Source organism: Ostrea edulis, chromosome 8 (assembly GCF_947568905.1).
Source record: "Ostrea edulis chromosome 8, xbOstEdul1.1, whole genome shotgun sequence".
Taxonomy (NCBI): Eukaryota; Metazoa; Mollusca; class Bivalvia; order Ostreida; family Ostreidae; genus Ostrea; species Ostrea edulis.
Genome location: NC_079171.1, coordinates 11,177,510 through 11,191,088, shown reverse-complemented (window position 1 = coordinate 11,191,088; position 13,579 = coordinate 11,177,510). Strand labels below are relative to the sequence as shown.

General features: G+C 36.2%; 1 protein-coding gene across 1 annotated transcript; it reads left to right on the top strand.

Annotated features, from left to right (window-relative positions):
- The first annotated feature begins 2,370 nt into the window (after positions 1 to 2,370).
- Positions 2,371 to 4,734, top strand: LOC125662385 (uncharacterized). Its single transcript, XM_056146895.1, has 3 exons — positions 2,371 to 3,079; positions 3,210 to 3,282; positions 4,364 to 4,734. Exons 1-3 carry the CDS (start codon positions 2,561 to 2,563, stop codon positions 4,510 to 4,512), a joined length of 741 nt encoding a protein of 246 aa, XP_056002870.1. The 5' UTR covers positions 2,371 to 2,560; the 3' UTR covers positions 4,513 to 4,734.
- The last annotated feature ends 8,845 nt before the right edge of the window (positions 4,735 to 13,579 follow it).

The window sequence follows — 13,579 nt, the reverse complement described above, 5'->3', positions numbered from 1 at the left end:
CGTGCTGTCCGTGTGGCTGGCTGGCTGGCTGTCCACCCAATGTCATGTTTTCCTGACATTTCCGTAACAGATGTACGACTTTGAAATTTGGTCTCAAGAAGTGCACGAGTGAATTTGCATTTCAGCTGGATTGGTCTGTCCTTGAGCTACTTTAGGGCTATAAGTAGGTCAAACAGTTTTCCGGACTTTTTTCGTTTCAGATACAGATATATCCGACATTTACACATAGGCTTCCTCTCAGAGGAATACAATTTCAGACTGCATTTTAGCTGGATTGTCCTGTCTGTCTGTGACCTACATTAGGACTAAAAGTAGTTCAAATAGGTTTCCGGGCTTTTCTTCATTACGGATACAGATATTGTCCTGATGTTTAGTGAAATACTTCCTCTCGAAGGAATACAAGCTCAGTTTGCATTTCAACTGGATTGGTCCATCCTTGGTTTACTGTTTTGGCTAAAGATAGGTCAAACAGTTTTCAGGACTTTGTTTCATTACAAATACAGATATTACAATGAAATTTATTCAAAGGATTCATCTTGGAGGAATACAAGTTCAGTTTGCATTTCAGTTGGATTGGTCCATTCTTGGCCTACTTTTGGGCTAAGATTTGGTCAATCGGTTTTCTACGGATACTTAAAGGCTTTCTATCAGAGAAATTGATACAAGTGCAGTTAGCATTTCATCTGGATTGTTACACTATGACCTACTTTAGGGGTAGAAGTAGATCAAACAGTTTTCCATATTTTTTTTCGGTATGGTCACAGGTATAACTCTGAAATTTTGTCAGAACCTACCTCTCGGAGAAATACATAATCAGTTCACATTTCAAACATTTCAACTTAATTGATGCACCATGACCTATTTTTTGGGTTAAAAGTAGATCTGATTCAAATGGTTTCCTGGACTTTCCATCATCATAGATAGATATTGCACCACCGTTTTGTCACAACCTCACTCTCAGAGAAATACGTAATCAGTTCATATGTCAGTTGGAATGGTGCACCATGACCCACTTTAAGGCTTTTTTATTCAAAATGTGTGTTGTATCAATTCAATATGCTTCCAGGTTGAATTTCACTGTCTGACGGGTGTATGTTCTACTGTTTGCGGTACTCTTGTTAAATTGTTGGTGAAATACTGAATTTTTATACAAAATTTCGAGTAAGTTGATTTTTAAAAATTAAAGAATCGGTGTTCTGTTTGAAAAAATACAGCAACCAAATTGATATTTGAACCAGTTCCAAGTCTCAACTACTTGTATCATGAATTATAAAACTGAAATACACGTATAGAAATATAAAAATGCAAAGTATATTGGATGAAACAGAAACTGTAATGTCACACAGATTTAGAACTTCTTGATTAATCAATCCTTCCGCAACAAAATATAGTCCCTGCCGAACCCTTTCAAAATTTGAATTGACACAATTTTTGTTTCCAACTGGATAGAGTTCAGTAATAGATGTGTAATATGTTTGCACCAATGGGATCAGTATTGAACCAGTAAATACTTAGTATAGCATCCTGCGCAGTTGTGCGCAAAATCTCAGGAGCTGCAATGTAACTTCCTTAATGTGTTTACATTAATTTTATATCAACTTCTCTCACTTCACGCCATGTGCACTTCAGATTGTCATTGGTGCACCACACCAAGACAAAAACACATTACTTTTATTCAAAACCTTGCTTAATTCAGGAAAAGTATAATATGTCTTGGGGAAAAGTGGAAAAAAAATTTAATTTGTCCATAAAAATTTCACCCCAAAATGTAGATAACGTACACCTCACGACAGCAAGTAAAATTCTACTAAACTGTAAATAAAACCTCACAAAAACAAGTAAAATTCTACTAAACTGTAAAGAAACCCTCACGATAACAAGTAAAATTCTACTAAACTGTAAAGAAACCCTCACAATAACAAGTAAAATTCTTGTTACATCAAGCTTCTCTGTTAAGTGCTTCAATTTCCTTTGGTTATACACTTTTGTTTACTGTGACTGACACTTTTGTTGAGAAACAAACTCGCGATCTTCTCAGACCGTTCTGGTATTTTGATCTGTTTTGGGGGAACTTTAATTTCCCCGCCCATAGGAACAGCAGAGAGGGATCTTTATCGTGCCACACCTGCTGTGACACGAGACCTCAATTTAAAGCATACACATGTAGGCCTAAATTTGCAGCCCTTCACCGGCAGTGGTGACATCTCCATATGAGTGAAATATTCTCGAGAGGGATGTTAAACAATATTCAATCAATCAATCAATCCTCAAGGTTCAATATCTATTCATGTTCTACATGTTCTATATACATATTGTGCTTATGATTCTTTGTAATGTCTACCTCTTCTATTTCATTCATTGTTTAGGTGCAACTTTACCGACAATTAACACTAGCAGTATCGAATCCAACAAATGTAATTCAAGAACAGTGAAAAAAGTATGTGAAGTGGACCCGTTTTATCCAAAAAAGAGCAATGGAGAGCTTTTGCAACCTGAAGACTTGGTTCATTTTGTTATAGTGTATTCAAAATCCAACTACACCGAAGTTGAAAGCTTTAAAATGTGGTTCCAAGGCCTTATAGGAGATAATCGTGGAACTATGGTCAAACTCTATGATAGTGAAGAGTTTCCAGCTGATGTAGTGCAATCAGTAAAAGAAATTTACAACAGAGCCATTTTTGTCTTATTCTACCTCACAGTAGAATTTACTGAGGATCATTTATCATCTTTCTTAAATGAAGAAGGAATGGGTCAAACGAAACTCACTTATGCAGCTATTCGCCAAGAACACAAGTATTCATATCTTGCACATGGACACAAACAAGATTGTAGACGACCAATTCAGACTATGCCCCCAGGAAGCTATGAAACTCCAGTTGGATTAACCACTGTCAAATCAATTGATTATTTCAACTTTAAATACCAAAAGGAACACCTGGAAAAGAGTTTGAAAGAACTAGGGGAAACTGCTAGAAAAAGGTTCGAGGACAGAAAGAGAGCTATGTTTAAATGCCTATATCCTGAGAATGAGAACGATTATTTGTCAAGTACACCTAAACATGCATCGTCTTCTTTACAGGTATGTGGTAATTTCAGTTTAAATATATTTCTTAAATAGTACCAGATTTTGAATGACTTGACTGCAGAAAAAGTTGCTACCAAATGCATTGCACCATATGAGTCATGTTTATATTTTTTTTTCGTAATAGACATCAGCTGTGTCTTCGTCATCTGAAGACAAATCAAACAATGAAGATAACAAGCAGTCAGAAATCAATGAAGGTAAGGATGGAAACATCTATTACACATTACACTAAAATTTTGACTAAATAATTTAGATCCTGAAATTTAGGGGTACCTGTAAAGTACGAAACGAAACGAAATCTACTGAAACGAAACGAAATCTACCGAAACAATAAGAAACCCAACGAAACGAAACTTACCGAAACGAAACGAAACAGATTGTATAACCGAACTCTTTTAATTAATAATAATTAAAAATGGTATCTTGGGCCCCAGTGAAAGTTACCACATATAAATAAAATTCGCCTCTCCTTTGATGTAGGATTTTGGCTTGACTGATACAAAGTTTTAAAAGTTGGAAAGGGGGAGGGGGAGTCAGCGCAAAGTACAAATCGGAAGTTGGTTAATTACCATGTGCAATTAGTTTCGGATCCATAAATTGCAGAACAGAGGGTTACAATTTCAGAAGTCTGAGGAAACACACTAAACGAGGGGTGGGGTCGCTGGCGTTGGATCCGCCTTTGGGTATAGATACATTATTTGAAGAAGCTGGTGTCTGAGAAAGTTGAAAGCAGGAAGAACACTTAACCCCTTATTTTATCTCTAACTGCTGAGGTGCGAGTACTTTCAATAATGGAAAAACATTAAGGCCAGCATTAAAAATATTTGAGTTTGCCCAAACTTGACTCATGATAATTGGGTATGGGTAGGTAGGTAGGCAAATTCTTGTTGGTTTTTTTTGGAGCACCTAATTTGAAAATTTAATGTGTACAAAAATAATGCAAGCAACATATGTCCCTCCAACAAAACTAAAGATGTCCTGATATTTTAGATTGAAAAGCACTCATCTAAACTGAATTTTAATATTGTATAGACAAAAACACAACATAACAATGACTAGAACTTAGAAGCACTGAAAAAAACACAACATATCATTATGACTAGAACTTAGAAATACTGAGAACTATGTCTGAAAAGAAAACGTCAATGTTCAAATGCATGTTTCTCTATAATTGTCAGATCCTTCTAACAGACACAAAAATGGAATATACATATGTTTATAACAGTCAGTTCACTTTCTGATTGGATTTCTTTTTAACACTGGTTTGTTATCATCCAGGCAAGCTTGACACACTGGTAGGACAACCCGAAATTGTTTCTTTAACTCCTTGTCTTGCTGGATACCTTGAGCTGTGCAGTAGCAGCAGATACCTGCTTTACCTATACCAGAAGAATAATATCCAAATTCTATGGGTGACTGGCAATTGAGTTGCAGTTTCACAAAGACTTTCCCTTGTAGAATATGACCTGTATAAAAAGTAAAACAAAACCAAATTAATATCAATACAGAAAACAAATTTTTGTTATGATTTCACACTTGTTTAATCACTTTATTCAAGACGATTTTAATTTGTATCATTATGTGCTTGAATATATGACAGATGCTAAAACATAAGAAGATAGTATTTCTGCAGGCTGTTTGGCATGATGGAAGAAATTGCAATAGAAAAATGAAGACTAATTCATACTTCTAAAGACTGTGACCTCATCTGACACTCAGTGAGAAGAATGTATAAAACCAAAAGACACTGTAATCCTAACATTTGATGAATAAATAAATGCACATTTTCAAGTAGTACATGTTTGATTTTTTTACCTTCTATTTTCATAAGTGCATAAAACATGTGTAAAAGCATGGTGAATTTTAAACAATACTGTATAAATGATCCTGACTTGGTACAATGACAAACTGGCCATTTATATTAAAGTTAAACATACCATCAGTAGTAATGACAGCCCCACAGCTGTAATCATGGGAATTAAGCAGCAACTTCAGACTTCTCACTTCTCTGGGAGTCAGTTTTTATGAAAACATTTCTAAATGTACATACACTGTGTCTCCCAGAAGAAGGATCCACCAGAATGTTAAGTTTTGTTCCAATTATAAAACATGATGAACATATGCAATACCTGTCCGGAATAGGAACTATATTTGGCATGTGTGAAGCTCTTTCTCCAATTTTATTAAAGTGACCATTCAAGTACCATAAAGCATCAACCAGTATCATGGTGTACCGCTTGATCTCATCATTTGATAATGTTGATGTAAACTTTGCCTCACATCCATCAAACAGATCACATACTTTGTTGAATACGGCGTCTTTGACTGAAATTATAAATATAAAATATTATATGTAAAATATTGCCTTAAGACAACAACCATTTTTTTTTCTAAGGGGAGGTCAGGGCTTTTTAAAATATTTTTTTTAGATATTCAGTCTTCACGAAAACATTTAAAACTTGCTGGCCAGTCGGACCAGTGAACTGTCTGAATTTACTGGCCCAAGTTAAATTTACTGGCCCCCTAAATTTTCATATGTTTATCACATACATTATGGAATGCATTGTAAAATTGTACAATTAATTTACTGGAACTATTTTCTCTTCACCCACAAACAAAAGTATTTTTCACAAACATGACAAGAGCCCTACTGCACCTTAGGAAGTAGCCAGACTAGCCTTCTCTACCAACATCAAATGTAAACGATTTATTAATTTTATAAATTATAGAAATTGCATAAAATCAGAGATAACTGCAATTAACGAAGTTCATTTTAATTGGACAATGCAATAAAGCAGCAATTACCGGTGTGCAGTGCAAAACAGAACGCGGCCATTTTTGGTTGTTTCAACAAGTTGTTCGTTTAATATTCACGCGATCAACGTACAAGTTGACAATTACAAGTATAGTTATCGTTCTTTACGAAATAAACAAACCACGATATTCAAGCACTTATTCTATGTGCTATTTTTAAAAAATATATTTTTATGGTAAATTTAAGCAAATAAGACGTTTAGAATATCTAAATCCAACATTATATTTAAGCAAATAAGATGTTTAGAATATCTAAATCCAACATTATATTTAACGTGACTTACAAAAAGTCTACAAGCCCATCGGACTTCCTGATTTTTAATTTTCACTGACCCGACTGTAAAATTCACTGGCTCGGTCTTCGGACCACTGAGTTTTCGTGAAGACTGGATATAAATACATGGAATTCATCAAAGATATCTAGGGTTTATTAATTATTAAGCGAAGCTCGGTTTTTGTTTTTTGTTTTTTTTTGTTAAATTTTCTTTTATACAGTCATCAAATTAAAAAGTTTTATCTTGGACATCTCGGGTCGTGTAAATGTAAAACCTGATTTATACCTATATTACGTTTTCGAACGTTTTTTTCCTGGATGACATCATAAACTAATTCAGGTCAATCAAAACTGGAAGCATTGACATTAAATATTTCACTGGCATTTACAGGATGCATATTAACTCATACATGTATTAAATAAGCACAGATACCCCATTTATAAAAATATACCCTGACTCTAGACCGAATTATCTGTTGTTCAAAAGCTTTTTTTTAATGTTGGCTTTTGTGACATCACAAACGCTAACATTTTTGTGACGACACAAAAGCCAACATCAAAAAAAATCTTTTGAATGACAGATAATTGGGTCTATCCTGACCAATCCCCCTCCAAATTGTAAAATATAGGGTTTTAAAAAATTGGGCAGCACATGCACTCACTCCCCCCCCCCCCCCCCTTGTAAACACATCCATTTTACATCCCCCTACCCCTTATACCCAGACCAATGGCAAAAAAATAAAATAAACTCTGTCGGATGGACAGGGCTGACATTTATATGTCAGCCTTCCAGAGTTTAAAAACTACAATTGTTCATCAAGAAATTTAAAAAAAATCACATACAGTACCTGTAAAGCGAGTATCCTCCTCATTCATTTGAATAGGGTTTTTTGTACAGTTTAAGTGTCTGGTATTGGACATTATCACATCAAAGTATGTCTTTCCTGTGTTGGAACTTGACGCTTTGTTCACATTGTTATTTTCGTCATCCTGCATATCTGGAGAAAACCTGTTTACAGTAAAAGTTGCAAACTTTAACTTGTAGAATTCCTGGACAACTTGGATGGGTTCACTCATATGTCGGGCTCAAAATTTTGGACCCCACCTCGATCCGTGACGGTTACAATAACTTCATCAGTCTTTCTCATGCTAATCTCGTCTGGATCTGTTACTTCGTCGAAGACGTCATTCCATGTTTTCTTATTGTTGAAGCGATATAATCTGTTTGATATGATTGGCTTAACTTTGTTGTCAATTTTGATCACAACGGATGAAGACAGCGTGAAAAAACTGTCTGCCATCTTCACATGCCATGTGCCGTTTTCCTAATATGACATGATAAATCCCAAAGATATCGAGATAAAGTTAACTGCGTCCTCTGGGCGCTTACTCGGGTTCATTTCAAGCACAACAGTGCAGTTTTAAACTAAAATTGGATATGGTGACGACCCGGACAGGTAAAAATTCCGAGAGAAAAAAAAATTGCTGAAAATCGGCAATAAAAGAATTTGACTCGGAGGTTTTTTTTCGGGTCGGTCGCGTTTGGGCAAACATACAATATTTTTATTTTGGCCTAAATAGTATACCATATTATATGAATGCAATTCAGTAAGGTATATATACATGTATTATTAAAAATCATTATTGATATGTAGTGAGTCTAAAGATAACTCTATACATTTAGGATGTTGCTAAGACGGGGAATTGAAAATGGGATGGAAAACAGAAATGTGTGATGCAATAATATCAGGAGGAGGTCAGCAAATCTCTTGTGAACTTCCGAGTTACATCAAGGTTAGATTACTGTAACGATCTCCTGATTGGTGTTCCAAAGAAAGTCCTGAGCAAGCTCCAACATATTCAGAACACTGCCGCACGTCTCATATCCAGGACCTCTCGTTACAACCATATCACTACAATACTAAGAGAACTACACTGGTTACCTGTGCAGTATAGGACACAATATAAGATACTTACTTATACTTACAAAGCCTTACATGATGAGTGCCCAACTTATATCAAACAATTACTAGAGGTATATAAGCCTACCCGAAATCTTAGGTCTATAAAACAATCAGTCACTTTAGTTATTCCAAAAAGTCGAACCGTAACATACAGAGATCGGTGTTTCAGAACAATAGCTCCAAAACTGTGGAATGCCCTTCCAGAACATGTAAGGGACTGTAGAACACCGTGTGCATTCAAGAAGTCACTGAAAACACATTTTTCAATCAAGTTTTCCATGACTAGTTTCTATCATTTTAGTAATTCATGTAGGTTAGATTCTGTGAAAAACTGAAAACTAAAGACTGTGTCACTGTGTCTTGGCTTTCGAGTACCATTTTGTGAAGGAATTGTATGTTTTAATGTATTATACCTGAGACATTATATGCTGTGTGTGTATTTCATTAAGGTCTTCCGTTGGAAACGGAATACCTTCTAGTGATTGTACTGTTTATTATTATTATTATTTCCCCCCCCCCTTTTTTTTTCTCGGCACGATTTCTCAGAGATGGCTGGATGGATTTTCTTGAAATTTTCAGGGATGATAGAGAATGAAAATACCCCCAGGCGTTTTTTTTTTTTCATTTTTTCAAAAATTTACTTCCGGTCGTTAGATATGTCTAATTTCCGTTTTTTTAGAAGAGATATTGTCCAGCGTTTTTCTCTGAAAAGGTAAAAAGTAGAGTCACCAAATTTTCAGAGTTGATAGATCTCACTTTGTAGGCGTGCAGTTGGGGGTTAAGAATGTCGGCCGCCACTTCCGGTCGTCACCAGAAGTGATAAGAAGAATCGAAAAATTAAAGTTGTAGTTGTTAAATCGAAACCTATACCACTTTATCAGGTGTCTTTTGGAGTATTTAAAACCGTTGACCCCACCGGAAGTGGAAACGTCCACTTCCGGTAATTAAGGAAAAACTTTTCAAATTCTCCTTTTTCAATGCCTTAAATCTCGTTTACTAAACAAGTGTTTGACTTGTATTTAACATATATTGTAGACACTATAAATGTCTAGAGTAACGTCAAATATTTTTCGAAAATTCAGTTCCGGTCGTGAGATAGGGGGTGGACAAATTCAAAGTTTGTTTTTTCAGTTTTTCAATAGCAAAAATATATAGACGCTTGAAACTTGTAGGGTTGATCAACTAGCATTAGGCCATTGTACACATACTTTCAATTTTTTCGTCCGTCACTTCCGCTCTATACCGGAAGTATTTGAAAAAAATGACGATTTTCCGATTTCTTCGAGTGCTTTCTCAGAGATGGCTGGATAGATTTTCTTGAAATTTTCAGGAATAATGTCTTATGAAATGACTTTCCTGTGGTTATTTTTGTTTTTCCAAAATTCACTTCCGGTAGGAAAATATGGCTGATTTTCTGTTTCTCAAACGAGATTTTGTCCAGCATTTTTCTTGGAAAGGGTAAAAGATAGGTTCATCAAATATTCAGGGATGATCAATCTCTGTTTGTAAGCATGCAATAGGGTGTTGAGCATGTCAACCGTCACTTCCTGTCATCACCGGAAGTGATGGAAATAATCGTAAATTTCAAACTTTTTCTTTTAAATTGAAACCTATACTAGTTTATTAAGTCTCTTTCAAAATGTCAAAAGTATATTGACCCCGTCGGTAGTCAAAAGGACAACTTCCGGTTTCTTGATAAAATACTTTTTTACTTTTCGTCTCTTTGTACCCACAAATCTCGCTTATATTTGAAGTGTTTGATATGATTTTCACATGTCTTAAGATTATATAGTATCAACTTCTAGAGTTTTGACAATTTCGTTTTTCAAAATTGACTTCCGGTCGGTAGTTACCTACTATTTTTTTTACTTTAGTCTACTTCTTTTTGTTGAGAACTCTTCAGATAGAGACGTGGAATTTTCAGGGAATATAGACAGTAAAGAGTCACTGTCATTAATAGGAAAACACATCTGAATAGTACTTGCGGTCGTCACCGGAAGTTACAAGAAATGAGTAAAAAATTCGATAATACACTTCTCATTTATTGTTAAAGTACATTCTCTGATATATTTGAATGGTTTTTGTAGGATCAGAAAACTCTTTACCGGAAGTGAACAAACGGAAGACCTACTCATTACTAGTAATGAGTTTCTAGTTATTATTATCATGATTATTATTTTTTTTTTCCCTCGATTTCTCAGAGATGGCCGGATGGATTTTCTTGAAATTTTCAGGGATGATAGAGAATGAAAATATCTCGGACAGTTTTTTTCATTTTTTCAAAATTCACTTCCGGTCGGCAAATCCGGCTTATTAGCTGTTTTCGTTGTCCAGCGTTTTTTAGCTCACCTGAACCGAAGGTTCAAGTCAGCTATTCTGATCACATTTTGTCCGGCGTCCGTCTGTCTGTCTGTCCGTCTGTCTGTAAACTTTTCACATTTTCGACTTCTTTTCCAGAACCACTGGGCCAATTTCAACCTAACTTGGCCAAAAGCATCCTTGGGTGAAGGGTTTTCAAGTTTGTTCAAATGAAGTGCCATGTCCCTTTCAAAGGGGAGATAATCACAAAAATGCAAAAATAGAGTGGAGTCATTTAAAAATCTTCTTCTCAAGAACCACTGGGCCAGAAGAGCTGAAATTTACCTGAAAGCTTCCTGACATATTGCAGATGCAAGTTTGTTTAAATCCTGGCCCCCGGTGGTAGGATGGGGCCACAAGGGGGAATCAAAATTTTACATACAAATATATAGGGAAAAACTTTAAAAATCTTCTCAAGAACCACTAAGCCAGAAAAGCTGAGATTTACATGAAAGCTTCCTGACTTAATGCAGATTCAAGTTTGTTCAAATCATGGGCTCCTGGGGTTGGATGGGGCCACAATAGGGGATCAAAGTTTTACATACAAATATATAGGAAAAATCTTTAAAAATCTTCTTCTCAAGAACCACTGAGCCAGAAAAGCTGATTTTTACAAGAAAACTTTCTGACATATTGCAGATTCAAGTTTGTTCAAATCATGGCCCCCGGGGATAAGATGGGGCCCCAAGGGGTGGATCAAAGTTTTACACACAAATATATAGGGAAAAACTTTAAAAATCTTCTTCTCAAGAACCACTAAGCCAGAAAAGCTGAGATTTACATGAAAGCTTCCTGACATAATGCAGATTCAAGTTTGTTCAAATCATGGCCCCCGGGGGTTGGATGGGGTCACAATAGGGGATCAAAATTTTACATACAAATATATAGGAAAAATCTTTAAAAATCTTCTTCACAAGAACCACTGAGCCAGAAAAGCTGATTTTTACATGAAAACTTTCTGACATAGTGCATATTCAAATTTGTTCAAATCATGGCCCCCGGGGGTAGGTTGGGGCCACAAGGGGGATCAAAGTTTTACATACAAATATATAGGGAAAAACTTTAAAAATCTTCTTTTCAAGAACCACTAAGCCAGAAAAGCTGAGATTTACATTAAAGCTTCCTGACATAATGCAGATTCAAGTTTGTTCAAATCATGGCCCCTGGGGGTAGGATGAGGCCACAAGGGGAATCAAAGTTTTACATACAAATATATAGTTAAAATCTTTTTCTCAATAACCACTGAGTCAGAAAAGCTGATATTTACAAGAAAACTTTCTGACATAGTGAAGATTCAAGATTGTTCAAACCATGGGCCCCGGGGGTTGGATGGGGCCACAATAGGGGATCAAAGTTTTACCTACAAATATATAGGAAAAATCTTTAAAAATCTTCTTCTCAAGAACCACTGAGCCAGAAAAGCTGATTTTTACATGAAAACTTTCTGACATAGTGCAGATTCAAGTTTGTTCAAACCATGGCCCCCGGGAATAGGATGGGGCCCCAAGGGGGGATCAAAGTTTTGCACACAAATATATAGGGGAAAACTTTAAAAATCTTCTTCTCAAGAACCACTAAGCCAGAAAAGCTGAGATTTACATGAAAGCTTTCTGACATAATGCAGATTCAAGTTTGTACAAATCATGCCCCCCCCCCCCCCCCCCCCCCCGAGGGTTGGATGGGGCCACAATAGGGGATCAAAGTTTTATATACAAATATATAGGAAAAATCTTTGAAAATTTTCTTCTCAAGAACCACTGAGCCAGAAAAGCTGATTTTTACATGAAAACTTTTTGACATAGTGCAAATTCAAGTTTGTTCAAATCATGGCCCCCGGGGGTAGGATGGGACCACAAGAGGGGGGGGATCAAAGTTTTACATACAAATATATAGGGAAAATCTTTAAAAATCTTCTTCTCAAAAACCACTGAGCCAGAAAAGCTGAGATTTACCTGAAAGCTTCCTGACATAGTGCAGATCCAAGTTTGTTCAAATCATGGCCCCCGGGGGTTGGATGGGGCCACAATAGGGGATCAAAGTTTTACATACAAATATATAGGAACAATCTTTGAAAATTTTCTTCTCAAGAACCACTGATCCAGAAAAGCTGATTTTTACATGAAAACTTTCTGACATAGTGCATATTCAAGTTTGTTCAAATCATGGCCCCCGGGGGTAGGATGGGGCCACAAGGGGGGGATCAAAGTTTTACATACAAATATATAGGGAAAATCTTTAAAAATCTTCTTCTCAAGAACCACTGAGCCAGAACAGCTGAGATTTACATGAAAGCCTCCTGACATAGTGCAGATTCAAGTTTGTTCAAATCATGGGCTCAGGGGGTTAGATGGGGCCACAATAGGGGATCAAAGTTTTACATACAAATATATAGGAAAAATCTTCTCAAGAACCACTGAGCCAGAAAAGCTGATTTTTACATGAAAACTTTTTGACATAATGCAGATTCAAGTTTGTTCAAATCATGCCCCCCGGGGGGTAGGATGGGGCCACAAGTGGGGGGGGGGGTAAAGTTTTACATACAAATATAGAAAAAAGCTTTAAAAATCTTCTTCTCAAGAACCATTGGGCCAAAGAAGTTGACATTTACATGAAAGCTTTCTGACATAGTGTAGATTCAAGTTTGCAAAGGGTAGTTTGGGCCATAACAGGGACTAAGGTTTTACATGCAAATATATAAGGAAAGTCTTCAGATATGGGCCAAAGTGACTCAGGTGAGCGATGTGACCCATGGGCCTCTTGTCTTAGAAGCGGCAATAGATAGAGTCACCAAATTTTCAGAGTTGATAGATCTCACTTTGTAGGCGTGCAGTTGGGGTTTCAGAATATCGGCCGTCACCGGAAGTGATAAAATGAATCGAAAAAATAAAGTTGTAGCTGTTGAATCGAAACCTATACCACTTTATCAGGTGACTTTAGGAGTATTGAAAGCCGTTGACCCCACCGGAAGTGGAAACGTCCACTTCCGGTAATTAAGGAAAAACTTTTCAAATTCTCCTTTTTCAATGCCTCAAATCTCGTTTACTAAACAAGTGTTTGACTGGTATTTAAAGTATGTTGTAGACA

Bases quoted from the DNA above. Each gene is read 5' to 3' on its own strand.
- LOC125662385 (XM_056146895.1), top strand. From the start codon at position 2,561: ATGTGGTTCCAAGGCCTTATAGGAGATAATCGTGGAACTATGGTCAAA. The intron at 3,080-3,209 runs GTATGTGGTAAT...TTTTCGTAATAG, and splicing joins ATGCATCGTCTTCTTTACAG to ACATCAGCTGTGTCTTCGTC. The intron at 3,283-4,363 runs GTAAGGATGGAA...GTTATCATCCAG, and splicing joins GCAGTCAGAAATCAATGAAG to GCAAGCTTGACACACTGGTA.